The 13,577-nt window shown below is 42.2% G+C and overlaps 1 protein-coding gene across 1 annotated transcript in view; it reads left to right on the top strand.

The window, feature by feature from the left end:
- The window catches only part of LOC139312089 (zinc finger protein RFP-like), a 39,463-nt gene that overhangs the window by 15,020 nt on the left and 10,866 nt on the right, over positions 1–13,577 (top strand). The window contains exons 2-4 of the mRNA XM_070936612.1: positions 1,885–1,980; positions 5,180–5,410; positions 11,992–12,014. Of these exons, the coding sequence (XP_070792713.1) occupies positions 1,885–1,980; positions 5,180–5,410; positions 11,992–12,014 (350 nt within the window). The remainder of the gene's footprint in view (positions 1–1,884; positions 1,981–5,179; positions 5,411–11,991; positions 12,015–13,577) is intronic.

Raw genomic sequence — 13,577 nt, 5'->3', positions numbered from 1 at the left:
AAGAATATGACACAAGATCGTAAACATGAGCTTGAAAGGAGGGCAGGTTTTGAAATTGTACCTAAGGTAAAATATCTTGGAATTCAGGTTGCAGAATCAAATACGAAATTGTTTCAAAATAATTATGAGGTGCTGTGGCGAGAGGTTCAGAAAGACATGGAGACCTGGAAAAAGCTGCAACTGTCTTTACTTGGAAGAATAGCAGCAGTTAAGATGAATATTTTGCCAAGATTTCTGTTCTTGTTCCAAATGATTCCGGTGCTTAAAAGTGATAAACAACTGAAAGTCTGGCAGTCTGGTGTGAATAAGTTTGTCTGGAACGAGAAAAAGCCGAGAGTGAAATTGAAAATTATGCAAGATGTTCCAGAAAGAGGAGGCCTTAAACTCCCAAACCTACAGTTATATTATGAGGCAGCAGCTTTAACTTCAACAAGTGACTGGTTTGGAAATAAAAAGGCTGGAATATTGAATGCAGAAAGTTTTGATCTTGAATTTGGATGGCATGCTTACTTATTTTATGATGATAAAGTTGATAAAGTATTTAAAAGTCATATACTCAGAGATTCTTTGATGAGAGTCTGGAAGAAGCACCGACTCAAATGGGATTATAAAATACCGCTATGGCTGGATCTTGGTCATACTTTGTGGAATACAAATATAATGTCACTCGGGGGGTTTTTATACAAAGAGGTTCTTTTTACAGATGCGGGCAGATGGCAGCTGAAGACATTGCAGACACTGTTGGACGAAGGGATTAATTTAACCTGGTTACAATATAATCAATTACAAATGAGATGGAAAGAGGACCAAAAAACTGGTATTATGTTGTATGAGGAAGAATTGGTTAGACATATAAGAGAGAAAGGTCCAATGCATATTAAAAGGCTTTATAATGTTTTGTTAGAAAGAGATTCAGAAACGGAATTAGTTAAAGATTGTATGATTAAGTGGGCACAGAATTTTGAAGAACCAGTGATGCTGGAAACTTGGGAAAAAAATTGGGTTCAGAATGTTAAATTTACACAGTCGCAAAACCTGAGAGAAAATTTTTATAAAATGTTTTATAGATGGCATTTAGATCCTAAAAAGTTGTCATGTATGTACCCTAATGTTCAGCCAAAATGTTGGAGATGTGATTGTGTAGATGCTACATATTATCATGTTTGGTGGACCTGTAGGAAAGTTAAGGCTTTTTGGATAAAAATTTGGTGGGTCATGCAGAATGTTTTGAAGAAAAAAATTCAATTTTCTCCACAATTGTTTTTATTGGGTATAGTTAAGGGTTTTACACGGGGTGAAATAAAACTAATATTGTATATGATAACAGCAGCAAGATTGTTGATAGGTAAATATTGGAAGAATGAAGCTTTGCCTACTATCGAGGAATGGACTTTGAAGATGGCCAGTTTTGCAGAGATGGCGAAGATTTCAGCGTATTTAAAAGACTGTTCACAAGAGACTTATGAATGGGAATGGAAAAGGTGGATAGAATATGTTCAGAACAAATACCAAACTAGAAAGTATCAAATAGCTTTTATTTGAAAATAATGTATTAGAAATATTTTAATGTAAAGAGATAAAGAGGAAAAATTATATAGGGGGAGGGAGGGGTTCAGGTTTATATATTAGTGTTATTAGTTATGAGTATGTAATAGGGAAGTCTGGGGAGGGAGGGTTAGGGAGGATGGGAAGTTTGGGGAGGGAGGTGGGGGGGTGAAAAAAGGGGTGAAAATGTAATTGTAAAACTTTTGCAATAAAAAAAAAAAAAAATTTGGACACTTGCCAACTGCCATGTATTTATAACGATTGCATATATCTTCTAACTGGGTCTTCCCTCCGATGTAATTCTTTACAGAAAAGAAACTGAAAAGTTGTATTTTTCAGATCAAGGTTGAGGATTGCCTGAAGGCTCAGAAGGAGGAGAAAGAAAAAATAGCTACATACAAGAGAGACACAGAACAAACAGTGCAGAAGATGCTTGTAAGTATTGATCCAACAGTGAGGAGCTTCTGAGCTAATAGGAAGGAAAGCACCATCTGCCATCTTTGATAATAGGCAGCCTGTGTTTTAGTACAAATTCAAGTTTATTTATTTATTATTGTGATTTATATGCCGCCATTCTCCCGAAGGACTCAGGGCGGCTTACATACAGCAATCAACAATACAAATCACAGTGTTAATTCAAATTAAAATTAAAACCCCCCTTAAAAACAATTTAATATTATAGCATTGTACAACCCCACGATCAGATTATTGTTGGAACAGCCACACCTTCAGTTCGCGGGGAAAGGAGAGGAGGTCGGGGGCTATCCTGAGCTCGGTGGGCAGACCATTCCAGAGGGTTGGCGCTCCAACAGAGAAAGCTCTCCCCCTGGGGGCCGCTAGCCGACATTGTTTGGCCGACGGCACCCTGAGGAAGCCTGCTCTGTGGGAGCGCATGGGATGGTGGGAGGAAGGCAGAAGATGGTCCCGTAAGTACCCCGGGCCTAAGCCATGTAGGGCTTTATAGGTAAGCACCAGCACCTTGAAACGGACCTGGAGAGCAACCGGCAGCCAGTGCAGCTCGCGCAGGAGAGGTGTAACACGGGAGTAACAAGGAGCCCCCATAACTGCCCGCGCGGCCGCATTCTGGACTAGCTGGAGCTTTCCAGATGCATCCCAAGGGCAGCCCCATGTAGAGCACATTACAGTAGTCCAACCGAGAAGTAACAAGGGTATGAGTGACCGTGGCGAGGGCATCTCGGTCTAGGAAAGGGCGCAACTGATGCACAAGACGCACTTGTGTGAAAGCCCCCCTGGTTACGGCCGTCAGATGATCATCCAGGGACAGCCAAGAATCCAGGAGGACACCCAGATTGCGAACCATGTTGGAGGGGGTAAGAATCTCCCCTCCGATCACTAAAGATGGTACCTCTAGATCTTGAGATTCTGGCATCCACAGTCACTCAGTCTTGGAAAGAAGTCTGAGCCTGTTCCTTCCCATCCAAGCCCGCACTGCCTCCAGACAACGGGACATCATGGAAAGGGCATCCCCAGGGTGGAGACATAAAGCTGGGTATCATCCGCATATTGGTGATACCTCACCCCAAAACCACGAATGATCTCACCCAGCGGCTTCATATAGATGTTAAAAAGCAGGGGGGAGAGAACTGATCCCTGAGGCACCCCACAAGTGAGGGGCCTCTGGGAGGATCTCTGACCCCCCGCCGATACAAACTGTGAGCGGCCCGAGAGGTAGGAGGAGAACCACTGCAACACAGTGCCTCCTATCCCCAACCCCCCGAGTCGCTGCAGTAGGATACCATGGTCGATGGTATCAAAAGCCGCTGAGAGGTCAAGAAGGACCAGGATGGAGGAACAACCCCCATCACGGGCCCACCAGAAATCATTCACTAGGGCAACCAATGCCGTTTCCGTGCTGTGACCGCGCCTGAAACCAGATTAGTAAGGGTCCAGGTAGTCTGTTTCTTCCAGGAAATGAGAGAATTGCTGTGCCACCACGGTCTCAACAACCTTCGCTAAAAAGCGGAGGTTGGAGACTGGACGATAGTTGTTAAGGGAGTCCAGGTCCATGTTGGGCTTCTTAAGGAGGGGTCGAACCACCGTCTCTTTGAGTGCAGCGGGGACAAATCCCTCCCTCAGCGAGGCGTTAACAACAGCCTGGATCCAGTCTCCGGTCACCTCTCTGGCTGCAGAAACAAGCCAGGAGGGACACGGGTCCAATGCACACGTGGAGGCCCCCAGCCCACCCATAATCCTGTCCACTTCATCCAACGAAACAGGCTCAAACTCAACCCAGGTGTCCCCACCAAGACTAGGCCCGGTCTCCTCAGTGGACTCTGCCCAGTCAGAGTCCAACCCGGTCCGGATCTGAGTGATTTTATCTTGCAGAAATTGTGCAAAATCCTCAGCTCGGCCCTGCAAGGGATCCTCCCTCTCTCCAAGGTTAAGGAGGGAGCGGGTCACCCTAAACAGGGCGGCTGGGCAGTTTTCTGCAGATGCAATGAGAGCGGCGAAATATTGTCGTTTCGCCGCTTCCATCACCACAAGATAAGACCTAATATAGGTTATTAACTATGTTCGATCGAATTCAGATCGGGAGGACCTCCAACCACCCTCCAGGCGTCTTTTCCGACACTTCATTTCCCTGAGCTCCGCGGTGAACCATAGAGTCACCCGGGATCTGTGTCGGATTAGAGGCCGCATAGGCGCGATTCGATCCAGGGCCCCTACCGCAGCCTGTTCCCAGGCTGCCACTAGGGCCTCGGAGGAATCGTGGGTTAAGGAGGCGGGAAATGACCCAAGCTCCATCAGGAAACTTTCGGGTTCCATCAGGCGCCTGGGGCAGAACCATCTCACTGGTTAAAGTTAAAGACGGTGTTAGGGCACAGAACTTGTTCTTAACCTGGGGACTAAGATATCACTATCAGCTTGCGCTGCGTGTCCGGGTGTGTCAGAAAGAAATACGCTACAGCCAGGTCACAGTTGCTGCAATTGTTTAATCCAGGCAATCTCCAGCACTACCAGTGGCAATTCTGACATTCAATGCGAAGATACACAAAGTCGGCGTTGGGAGCGGCGGCCTCCCAACGCCATTTAAATAAGCGCGCCAGCAATTACAGCAGCTACCACCCATGCGCGAATCAGCAACCTCTCCAATTCCGGTGTCTGGCAGCAAGGCAGAAGGGCGTCAGAAACATAATGCCTCTCCCGGCCACAGCGTGACCGACCACCTATCATTACATCTATCACCCCCACCACTAGTGTGAATATGAATCCCCAAACCACCCCCCACAGGTATCCTTTATAGTATCAGGATCCGCAGTCGCCATTACAAGTCGGGGTGTCGAGGGGATCTCGACAGTCACCATTGACTGAATGAGTCACAGTTGGGTTAAGTGCCCCTATCCCATGAGCTGTGTTTTATATAATGGGTTTGTTTTGTTTAATAAATTAATGCAAACCATATTTTATCCTATTGAAAAAATTGTGAACTCAAACATTTTTCTGTCTCCTGACTCAAATGGGTTTTTTGTCTCCTTCAGATATTCTCCCACCTCATTTCTGGATTCTTCAAGGAATCTGTTTAATTATTATAACAATTAAAATAAAAGTAAAAATAATTAAGTAAAACAATTAAAATAAAATAAAAGTATGTCTTTTGTCTTTCTTGTTCTAGGACCTCATTGAAAAAGAGAGAAAAAATGTGGTGGCTGAATTCAGAGAGCTACATCTCTGGTTAGAAGGACAGGAGAAGCTTCTATTGACTAAAATGGAAGAGACAGAGAAGGATATTATGGCAAGAAAGGAGAAGGGTTTGGCCAAGAACATGGAGGAACTGGGCTCTCTTGACCATCTCATCCAGGAGATAGAAGAGAAGCTTAAGCAGCCAGCCAGCAAACTCTTACAGGTCAGTCAGGAAGTTGAGATCATAGAATCCTAGGGCTGGAAGGGACCTTGGAGGTCTTCTGGTCCAATCTTCTACCCAAGGCAGGAGACCTTATAACCATCCCCCAAAAATGGTTGTCCAAACTATTATTGGAATCCTCCAGTGATGGAGCACCCAAAACTCAGGGAGGCAGGCTGTTCCACTGATAAATATTTGTCACAGTCAGGAAATTCTTCCTTATTTTAGCTTGCATCTCCAGATGAGCTTCCACCCCTTTTCCCTATGAGAGCCCTTCAAGTGTTGGAAGATGGCGGTTGTGTCTCCCCTAAGCCTCTTCTTCCTTAGGCTAAGCATACTGAGTTCCCTTAGCCACTCATTGTATGGTTTGACTTCCTGGCCTCTTACCATCTTCATTGCTCCTCTCTGCATTCTTTAGCCTCTCCATAGAATACTCTTTTTGACTCTTTCCTTTTTTTTTTCTTTCATAAATTTAATCAAAATTATAATAGTGAAAAGTACCAATGGAAATAAAGAAAATGGGGAAATGGAGAAGGAAAAGAATGGGAAAGATGTGTAGGATAAAGGAAAAAGAAAAAAAAATCAACTTTTTTTCTGCACAGTAAAATACAAAATAAAATTACAGCCTCAACATTTTAATTTTGCATATTTAGTAATTATTAGCCATGTCTATAAAAACAGATTAGTTTAATAAGCAAAACCAAGCATCAAGAATTCATTTTTTTCTCTCTCAAGCACAAAGTTTAGAAGCAGCTTCCAAGTAGAAACAACAGGTTATATCGAATTAAAGCAGTCAATTTTTTCATTTTTTCTAGCTCCATCATTTTTTCCATCCATTTTCCATTTTTTCTCTTGTGGGGATTGATATATATGTCCATGTCTACATGTAGGATTCAGGCTGCATTTGACCAAGTTCAAAATCTTTTTTTCAACTCCTCATTTAGTAAACTTTTTGACACTTTCTATGGAAAGGAAACTGGAAGGTATGAAGACTACAGGTAGTCCTTGACATATCAGCACACTTGGACTCGAAATTTCTGTTTCTGAGTGAAACAGTTGTTAAGTGAATTTTCCCCATTTTACGACCTTTCTTGCTGCTGTTGTTAAGTGAATCTCTCCAGTGGTTAAGTTAGTAACATGGTTGTTAAATGAATCCGGCTTCCGCATTGACTTTGCTTTTCAGAAGTCACAAATGGTGATCACATGACCCCAGGAAGCTGCAACCGTCATAAATATGAATTGGTTGCCAAGTGGCTGAATTTGATCATGTGACCATGGGGATGCTGCAAGAGTCTTTTTTTAAAAAAAAAAAAGTTTATTTATTACACAGTGTTGGAAGAAACATCCTTCTGGGTTCTGCTCCAAGTGGGGAAACAGACACTGGAAACATGGAGACTGCTTGGAAAGATGGTTTAATGGTGGACAGGATCACATGGCTTGAGTTCCTGAACAGAAAAGGGGCAGATACAGCAAGTTTTCCAGGTTTTATGCTCTCTCTGGCTCTGCATTTCTTGGGGCCCCGAAAGAGTATCCTGATTGGTTGTCAGACTCCCGGGGGTGGGGGTCTTGCTGGCTGATGCAATCTTCCCAGGTGCCATGTGGTGAGCCTCTGTCTAGATGGGTCCCATTGTGTTAGTTTCTGTTGCTATTGTGTTGAGGGCTAATCCTATCTTTGTCAATTCCTACTATGGCTCTGCCTGAAGGAGGTAGATCTTTGTTATGTAGAATAGACTGGCCCAGGCCTTAATGGCCCATTGACAAAGGGTGGGGGCAGGAAGATGGGAGCTGCTTCCAAACATGCTTATCCCAGGGAAATATAATATTCTGCCTTTTTCATATTTCCTAAAATATTTCACTCTTCCAGGAAAGGGGTGAGTGCTAACTTCCTACAATCCCTACTTTTTTTTTATCAAAACGTGAGTTTTGAAACAAGTTCTTGGCAAAAGATTAAAATTGATCACATCAGGGAGGCTTAATGGGTGCTTTTAATTTTCTAATGCAAAGGGGAGGCATTGATAGAGGCAACAGAAAAGGATTCCTTCAGTGGCTTCCAAAAGCTTTCAACCATGAAGGTCTAGCAGCCAGGAAAAAATTTCTGGTAAGAATTTTACAGTATCCAATTTTCCATGCCAATTAATTTCAGATTTCAGATATTACTTTCTGTGAGCTTCCAGTCAGGTTTCAAGCAAGCACATATCCCAAAAATTTTTCATAGCCATGGTTTTCCTTTAAATTGCAGGCTGCCCATTTCCAAGGGTTGGTTACTGAACCTGCCCTAGCTCTTTATTGCACCCAGGATTTGTGAGTCCAAATTGAGGTTAGCCAGTGTACAATATCCATTCTTTTTTTTTTCTTTTTCTTTTCTTTCTTTTTTTTTTTTTTGGTGTTACACATAATGAGCCCTGGGATTTCTACTCATGAGACCACCAGTGCAATATATCTTCCTTTACTGGGCAACTGGGCAGCATCATTTGTAAGTCACAGTCAGGGCTTGGGTTTTGGATATCACTTTTTCTGTTATCTCTTCAAGTGAGGGAATTGCCTGAGGGGGATTGCTTCCTTCCCCAATGGAATTAGCAGGGAGATATGACTACTTGGGCTTTTAGTGCTACAGAGCAAAAATCAACCTAGGAGAAGCTTTGTGTGGAGGTAAGTGAAGGAAATAGTTTCAATCTAATTCTGAATAGTGTGTTTCTCTGTGTGTGCATGTGTATGCAGCTACTTTTACAATACAGGCAATACAAACATTTTGGACATATTTCTCCTCTCCACCAGACAGAAATCTAGAGTGTACATAACTTGCTGTGGCAACCACTCCCAAATACAATTCTTACAATAAACTGATTACAATATAAATGAGACAAGAAAGAAAACCTTACAATGAATTTCCACCCTCCCCCCATAGTCTTTCCAGCTGTCTTCTGAGGATTGAAAAGAGTCTTTTGGTCTTTACTTGTACATCTCAGGGTCTCTTCTTTCATGTCTGCTGGGTAGCATGCTTGGTGGTAAGGCTGGTCAGTCAGGTTTGGGAAGATCTGCTCCACTCTGGTTGCTGTGATGACTTTCAGTGGAGACTGGATTCAAACCCAATTTCTGGTTCAAACTGATGGAAGGTCTCCTTTGGAGGCAGCATCTGGATCCATGTGCTCTGCTTCCACAGTTGCAGAGTCATTTGTGCAGGGCTGAAAGACATGAGAACAGGGTCCCCTCCCCCCTTTTGTGGGTAATCTTCCCAGGAAAGGCATTGTAACAGATTAGAGATGGGGGGGGGGGGTTAGATAGCTTGCAGGCAGAGTTTGAAAAGAAACAACACAACAGTATTGCAGTTACTAAACAGATAACGCAGTTTCAACAAAATGGAGACACAACAGATAAGAAAAAACTGGATTCACATACTTCAGGAAAGAGATGAACAGGTAAACCTATTTAAACACATACAGTAAATGCAAGACTGATTTTTTTTTTCTTGTAAATGAACTTAAAACGTTTCCTCATAAACTTGAGTTGTTACTTTAAGATACAGCGAGAGGAGGAGAAAAAAAATAGAAATGAAATGAAAAGCTCTCTTTAATCTGTATTTGTTGGCCAGACAAATACAGGGCAAAGGCTCTTTCTTTCTTTTTTCTCTCTCTCCCCCATTTTCATTGCTTCAACCTTTTTTTTTTCTTTTCTAACAATTTAAAATTCTTGTCTCTAGAGATCAGATACATTTTACAGTTACAATTACCTCGAGGGTGCACAAAGACTTAGACACACACACATAAAAAGAAGGAAGACAAAGAGAAGAAAACAGAACTCTGAGATTTCACACACACTGATCATTCCCACATAAATCTCAGTTAAATTAGGGAAGGCACAAATCTTAAACATACCACGTGGTTGCACAGAAGACAGAGAGACAAACAAACAAACAAAACAAACAAAAACCCCAACATTCCTATTTATATATCTCCCTTTTCTTTTAAGTACCTTTATTTAGCCAAATTTGTCTCCCAGTGTTATCTCTTAGCAAAGCCCATTTTTGACACAATTTTCCTAATTTCCTTTTATCCATGCCCCTCAATATGGGCACCCGCCTGGCGTCCCAGGCCGCGAGCACTTCATCTACTGGGGTTCCCGCCACCCGCAAACTATCGCTACCCATGACCCTTTCCTTTTCTCCGGAAGGATCACTTCGACTTAGCCGGGTGGCACGCTCTCAGTTTTCAGAGGAAAAAGCTCTGGGAAGGACTTCGATTCCCTTGCAAAGTATGGGCCCCTTCCTCCAGGGAATCACCACAACTTTTCGGATCCAAAAAGGGGATCCGCGAGGACCTGCTGACCCCTGCAGCCAGGTGTGGGCACCTCCTCTTACACACACACACACGCTCGCCCCGTGTCTGGGCTGGACAAAACCGGGTTTCCCTTTCACAATTTATTACCCCCCCCTTTTTCACACACTTGGCTTTCGCTCGGCTTCCATTCCCTTTAAACACAAAGTTCCACGTTTGGCAACCCCCGCTTGCTTTCTCTATCCTACCGGTCATGGCTTGGTGGAGCTAGCAGTAGGCAGAGGTGCGGCTAGAGGTCACTCAAAGAGGTGAAATCAGACTGTTTTCCAGGTGGAATCCCACACACACACTTCCTCCTTCCCTAACAGAAGGTTCTGTGCTCTGGCAAAACCCCCATGCTCTCCAGACTGTTAGTCTTTCTGCGGTTAGGAAATGCACAGAGGAAGCAAGATCCAGCTGTACTTGGGAGAAGGGCCTTCACTCACACACATGCAGGCATACACACATTTCCCATGCTTTTCCATACTTTAAAATTAAAATTTAGAGGTACTCACCTTCTTTCCAAGCAGCCTTTGAGCTCAACACACAAAACCCCTTTAAAACCTAGTTCCAAATGGCTAAGGTCCAGGAAAACCTACCCACAGACTCAATGGGTCTGCTGCTAGCAAGGGAGGCTTACCTGGGCCTGGTCCATTGGTTAGGTTAGCTTGGAGTCCCATCTGGGTCGCCAATTGTTGGAAGAAACATCCTTCTGGGTTCTGCTCCAAGTGGGGAAACAGACACTGGAAACATGGAGACTGCTTGGAAAGATGGTTTAATGGTGGACAGGATCACATGGCTTGAGTTCCTGAACAGAAAAGGGGCAGATACAGCAAGTTTTCCAGGTTTTATGCTCTCTCTGGCTCTGCATTTCTTGGGGCCCCGAAAGAGTATCCTGATTGGTTGTCAGACTCCCAGGGGGTGGGGGTCTTGCTGGCTGATGCAATCTTCCCAGATGCCATGTGGTGAGCCTCTGTCTAGATGGGTCCCATTGTGTTAGTTTCTGTTGCTATTGTGTTGAGGGCTAATCCTATCTTTGTCAATTCCTACTATGGCTCTGCCTGAAGGAGGTAGATCTTTGTTATGTAGAATAGACTGGCCCAGGCCTTAATGGCCCATTGACAAAGGGTGGGGGCAGGAAGATGGGAGCTGCTTCCAAACATGCTTATCCCAGGGAAATATAATATTCTGCCTTTTTCATATTTCCTAAAATATTTCACTCTTCCAGGAAAGGGGTGAGTGCTAACTTCCAGAACAGTAAAACAATACAAGACATACAACACTTATATACGAGACTCTTTTTACAGCTTTTTCATAGTGGTCCTTCCTTATTATTTACTATTTCCAGAAATTTTACTTCATCTCATTCCAAATTACTATCTGTCCCCATCATTTCATTTACAATATATTTCTCTTTTTCATTTCAATCCCTAAATTGTATTTTACCAATTTTTCCCATTATTTTTGGACATTTCTTTATCTCCCCCTTATTTCTCTTCTTCATTTTTCCTTCCCTCCAACCACTCATACCCTCTATACCAAATTTTATAGTATTCTGAATCCTCTTTTTCTGAAAGAGCCTTAAGTGTGAAAAATGATCATAAATATTTTTTTTCAGTGCCGTGGTAACTTTGAATGGTCACTAAATGAACTGTTTAGTCAAGGACTACCTGTAATGGCTAATATTAGGGATACATAATGTAATTCAGAAAAAGCAGGAATTCAAAGTTCTGGTCAATTGTCTATATATTCTTCACAATTTTAAGAATGCCTGCTTGGGGTTCCTATCCCCTATTAGGGGAAGTGGTGGTGGGTGTTCTTTGTAGGGTCTCCCCCTCCCCTTAAATCTCCAGGCCAAGGAGAAACCCAACACTGATCACCTTCTCCAAAGTATTATCACCACCTGGATTTTCCAAAGTGCCTTCATTCTGGAAGCATAAATGCAGGGGATTTTTTTATCCTATTGATGCACTATTTTGTTTTTCAAATAGTCTTTTCTTTTTGCTATCATGTTTTACATATAAATATATATCTTCTGTAATTGTGTTGGATTTAACCGGGGTCTAATTTTTCTTAGACAAGAAAGTAAAAACAATACCACTCTAAAAGTGGGGGGGAAAGAGCAATGGATTTTTTTTTAAAAATGGAAGTATTTTGTATGTCTATTAGTGTCTGGCTGTACAGACATTTCACTTATGTATTTTGTGACTCTAAGAATTTAATTTTCTACCTAGGAAATGGCTCCTTTCAGTGCTTCCTCTCTTTATTTTTCAGGACATTGGAAGCATCTTGAAGAAGTAAGTAAATCCACCCTTTTCTTTACAGACTCAGAGATCAGCAGCTCCGCCAGCAGTTTTCCTATTTTGGAAAGGTCTTTCTTTATTTCGCAGTATTTTATTGTAAAGACAACGTACTGTATTTCAGGGCTTTTTAGACATTTCCTCAGACAACCTCAACACAATATAATTAGCAATATTTGATATGATCAATTATTATGTTGGTTGCACACTCAGCCAGAGGTTTAGACTGAATTTGCCTTTTTATCCATTTATTGAGTCCTTCCCAAGAAGAGACAGATGTTTGATGGTTTTAAAAGTATCATTGTAGGATGTAAGCTGTTCCAAGTAATGCAACTATCATAAATATACACCGGTTCCCAAGCACCCGAATTGTGAGTACAGGGACACTGTGACAGATGTTAAGTGGGAAAATGGTTGTAAGTCAGTTTTTTGAGAGCTATTGTAACTGGTTGCTAACAAATAGTCATAAACTGAAGGTTACTTGTAACTGGATTTGTCTCTATTAAATGACATTGCATTAGTTTAATCCAGTGGTTCCCAAACTTTTTCAGTCCACCGCCCCCTTGGTGCTACAAACTCATCCTCAGTGCCCCCCATCCCCACTCCGTATAAATAGCATTGTTCGGAATAGCGGTTTGCACGACCCACTAAGGAAGATAGTAACAGTAAATTACAAAACTGTAACAATTAATTGCACATTTATTCAAAATCCAATTTAAAAATCTTTTGTTAATTCAACAAAATTGTTGAACATGATCCAGTGATACCAGGTTTTCAAAGTCTGATAATCGTTTATCAAGAACCTTTTGAACTACTTACTTAATAAACTCAGTAAAATTTAGTAACTACTTCGCTGTTCAGTAAATTCTTAATGTGATGGATGGGCTTGATGAAGTGATTCCAGTTTCCCAATGTCTGGTTTTAAGTCACTTAGCAGGAGTCTTAAACCACCACATTCAGTAATCTGGACTCGATTTCTCTGCTTGGAGCTTCTTAACCACTGTCCATAGTGCAGGATAGCGATCAGAAATTTCCTTCTGTAATCAAAACTCTTGGTACGATTTCTTAAACTTTGGCTTCAGCTCAATGTCATTTTGCAACTCTATTAGTTGATCCTCCACTACCCCATCTTCCTCAGTATCTGAAAATGGATTTATCACCCAATCTGGGATTTCCATCAAAAGAAGATCCTGATATTGCTCAGACGTATCTTTATGCAGCATGTCCAAATGGTCACAAAAAACTTGCAGATCATCATCTTGTATCCCACCTTTCTCTTCTAGCTCAGACAAGCTCGGAAATTGGTATAGCTCTCGATGGCCTATATTGCACTTGAATAGAGTTAACTTTGAAATAAACGTAGAGATGACAGATTTGGCCTTAATAAGATTGACCTCATTTCCTTGCAACTGCAAATTCATTTCATTGAACTTTGCAAACAGTTCTGATAAATAAGCAATGTCATGCTTGATCTCTTTTAGTTCATCACTAAAGTAATGACTGATGGCCACCTAATGTCTTCACCTCTGCAGATTCTCAAAGATTTCTGAGACCAGTGTT

Source organism: Pituophis catenifer, unplaced genomic scaffold, assembly GCF_029215685.1.
Source record: "Pituophis catenifer annectens isolate HBS135680 unplaced genomic scaffold, rPitCat1.0.hap2 SCAF_2, whole genome shotgun sequence".
Lineage (NCBI taxonomy): Eukaryota > Metazoa > Chordata > Lepidosauria > Squamata > Colubridae > Pituophis > Pituophis catenifer.
The sequence above is the reverse complement of the archived record's forward strand: the minus strand, read 5'-3'. Positions and strand labels throughout refer to the sequence as shown.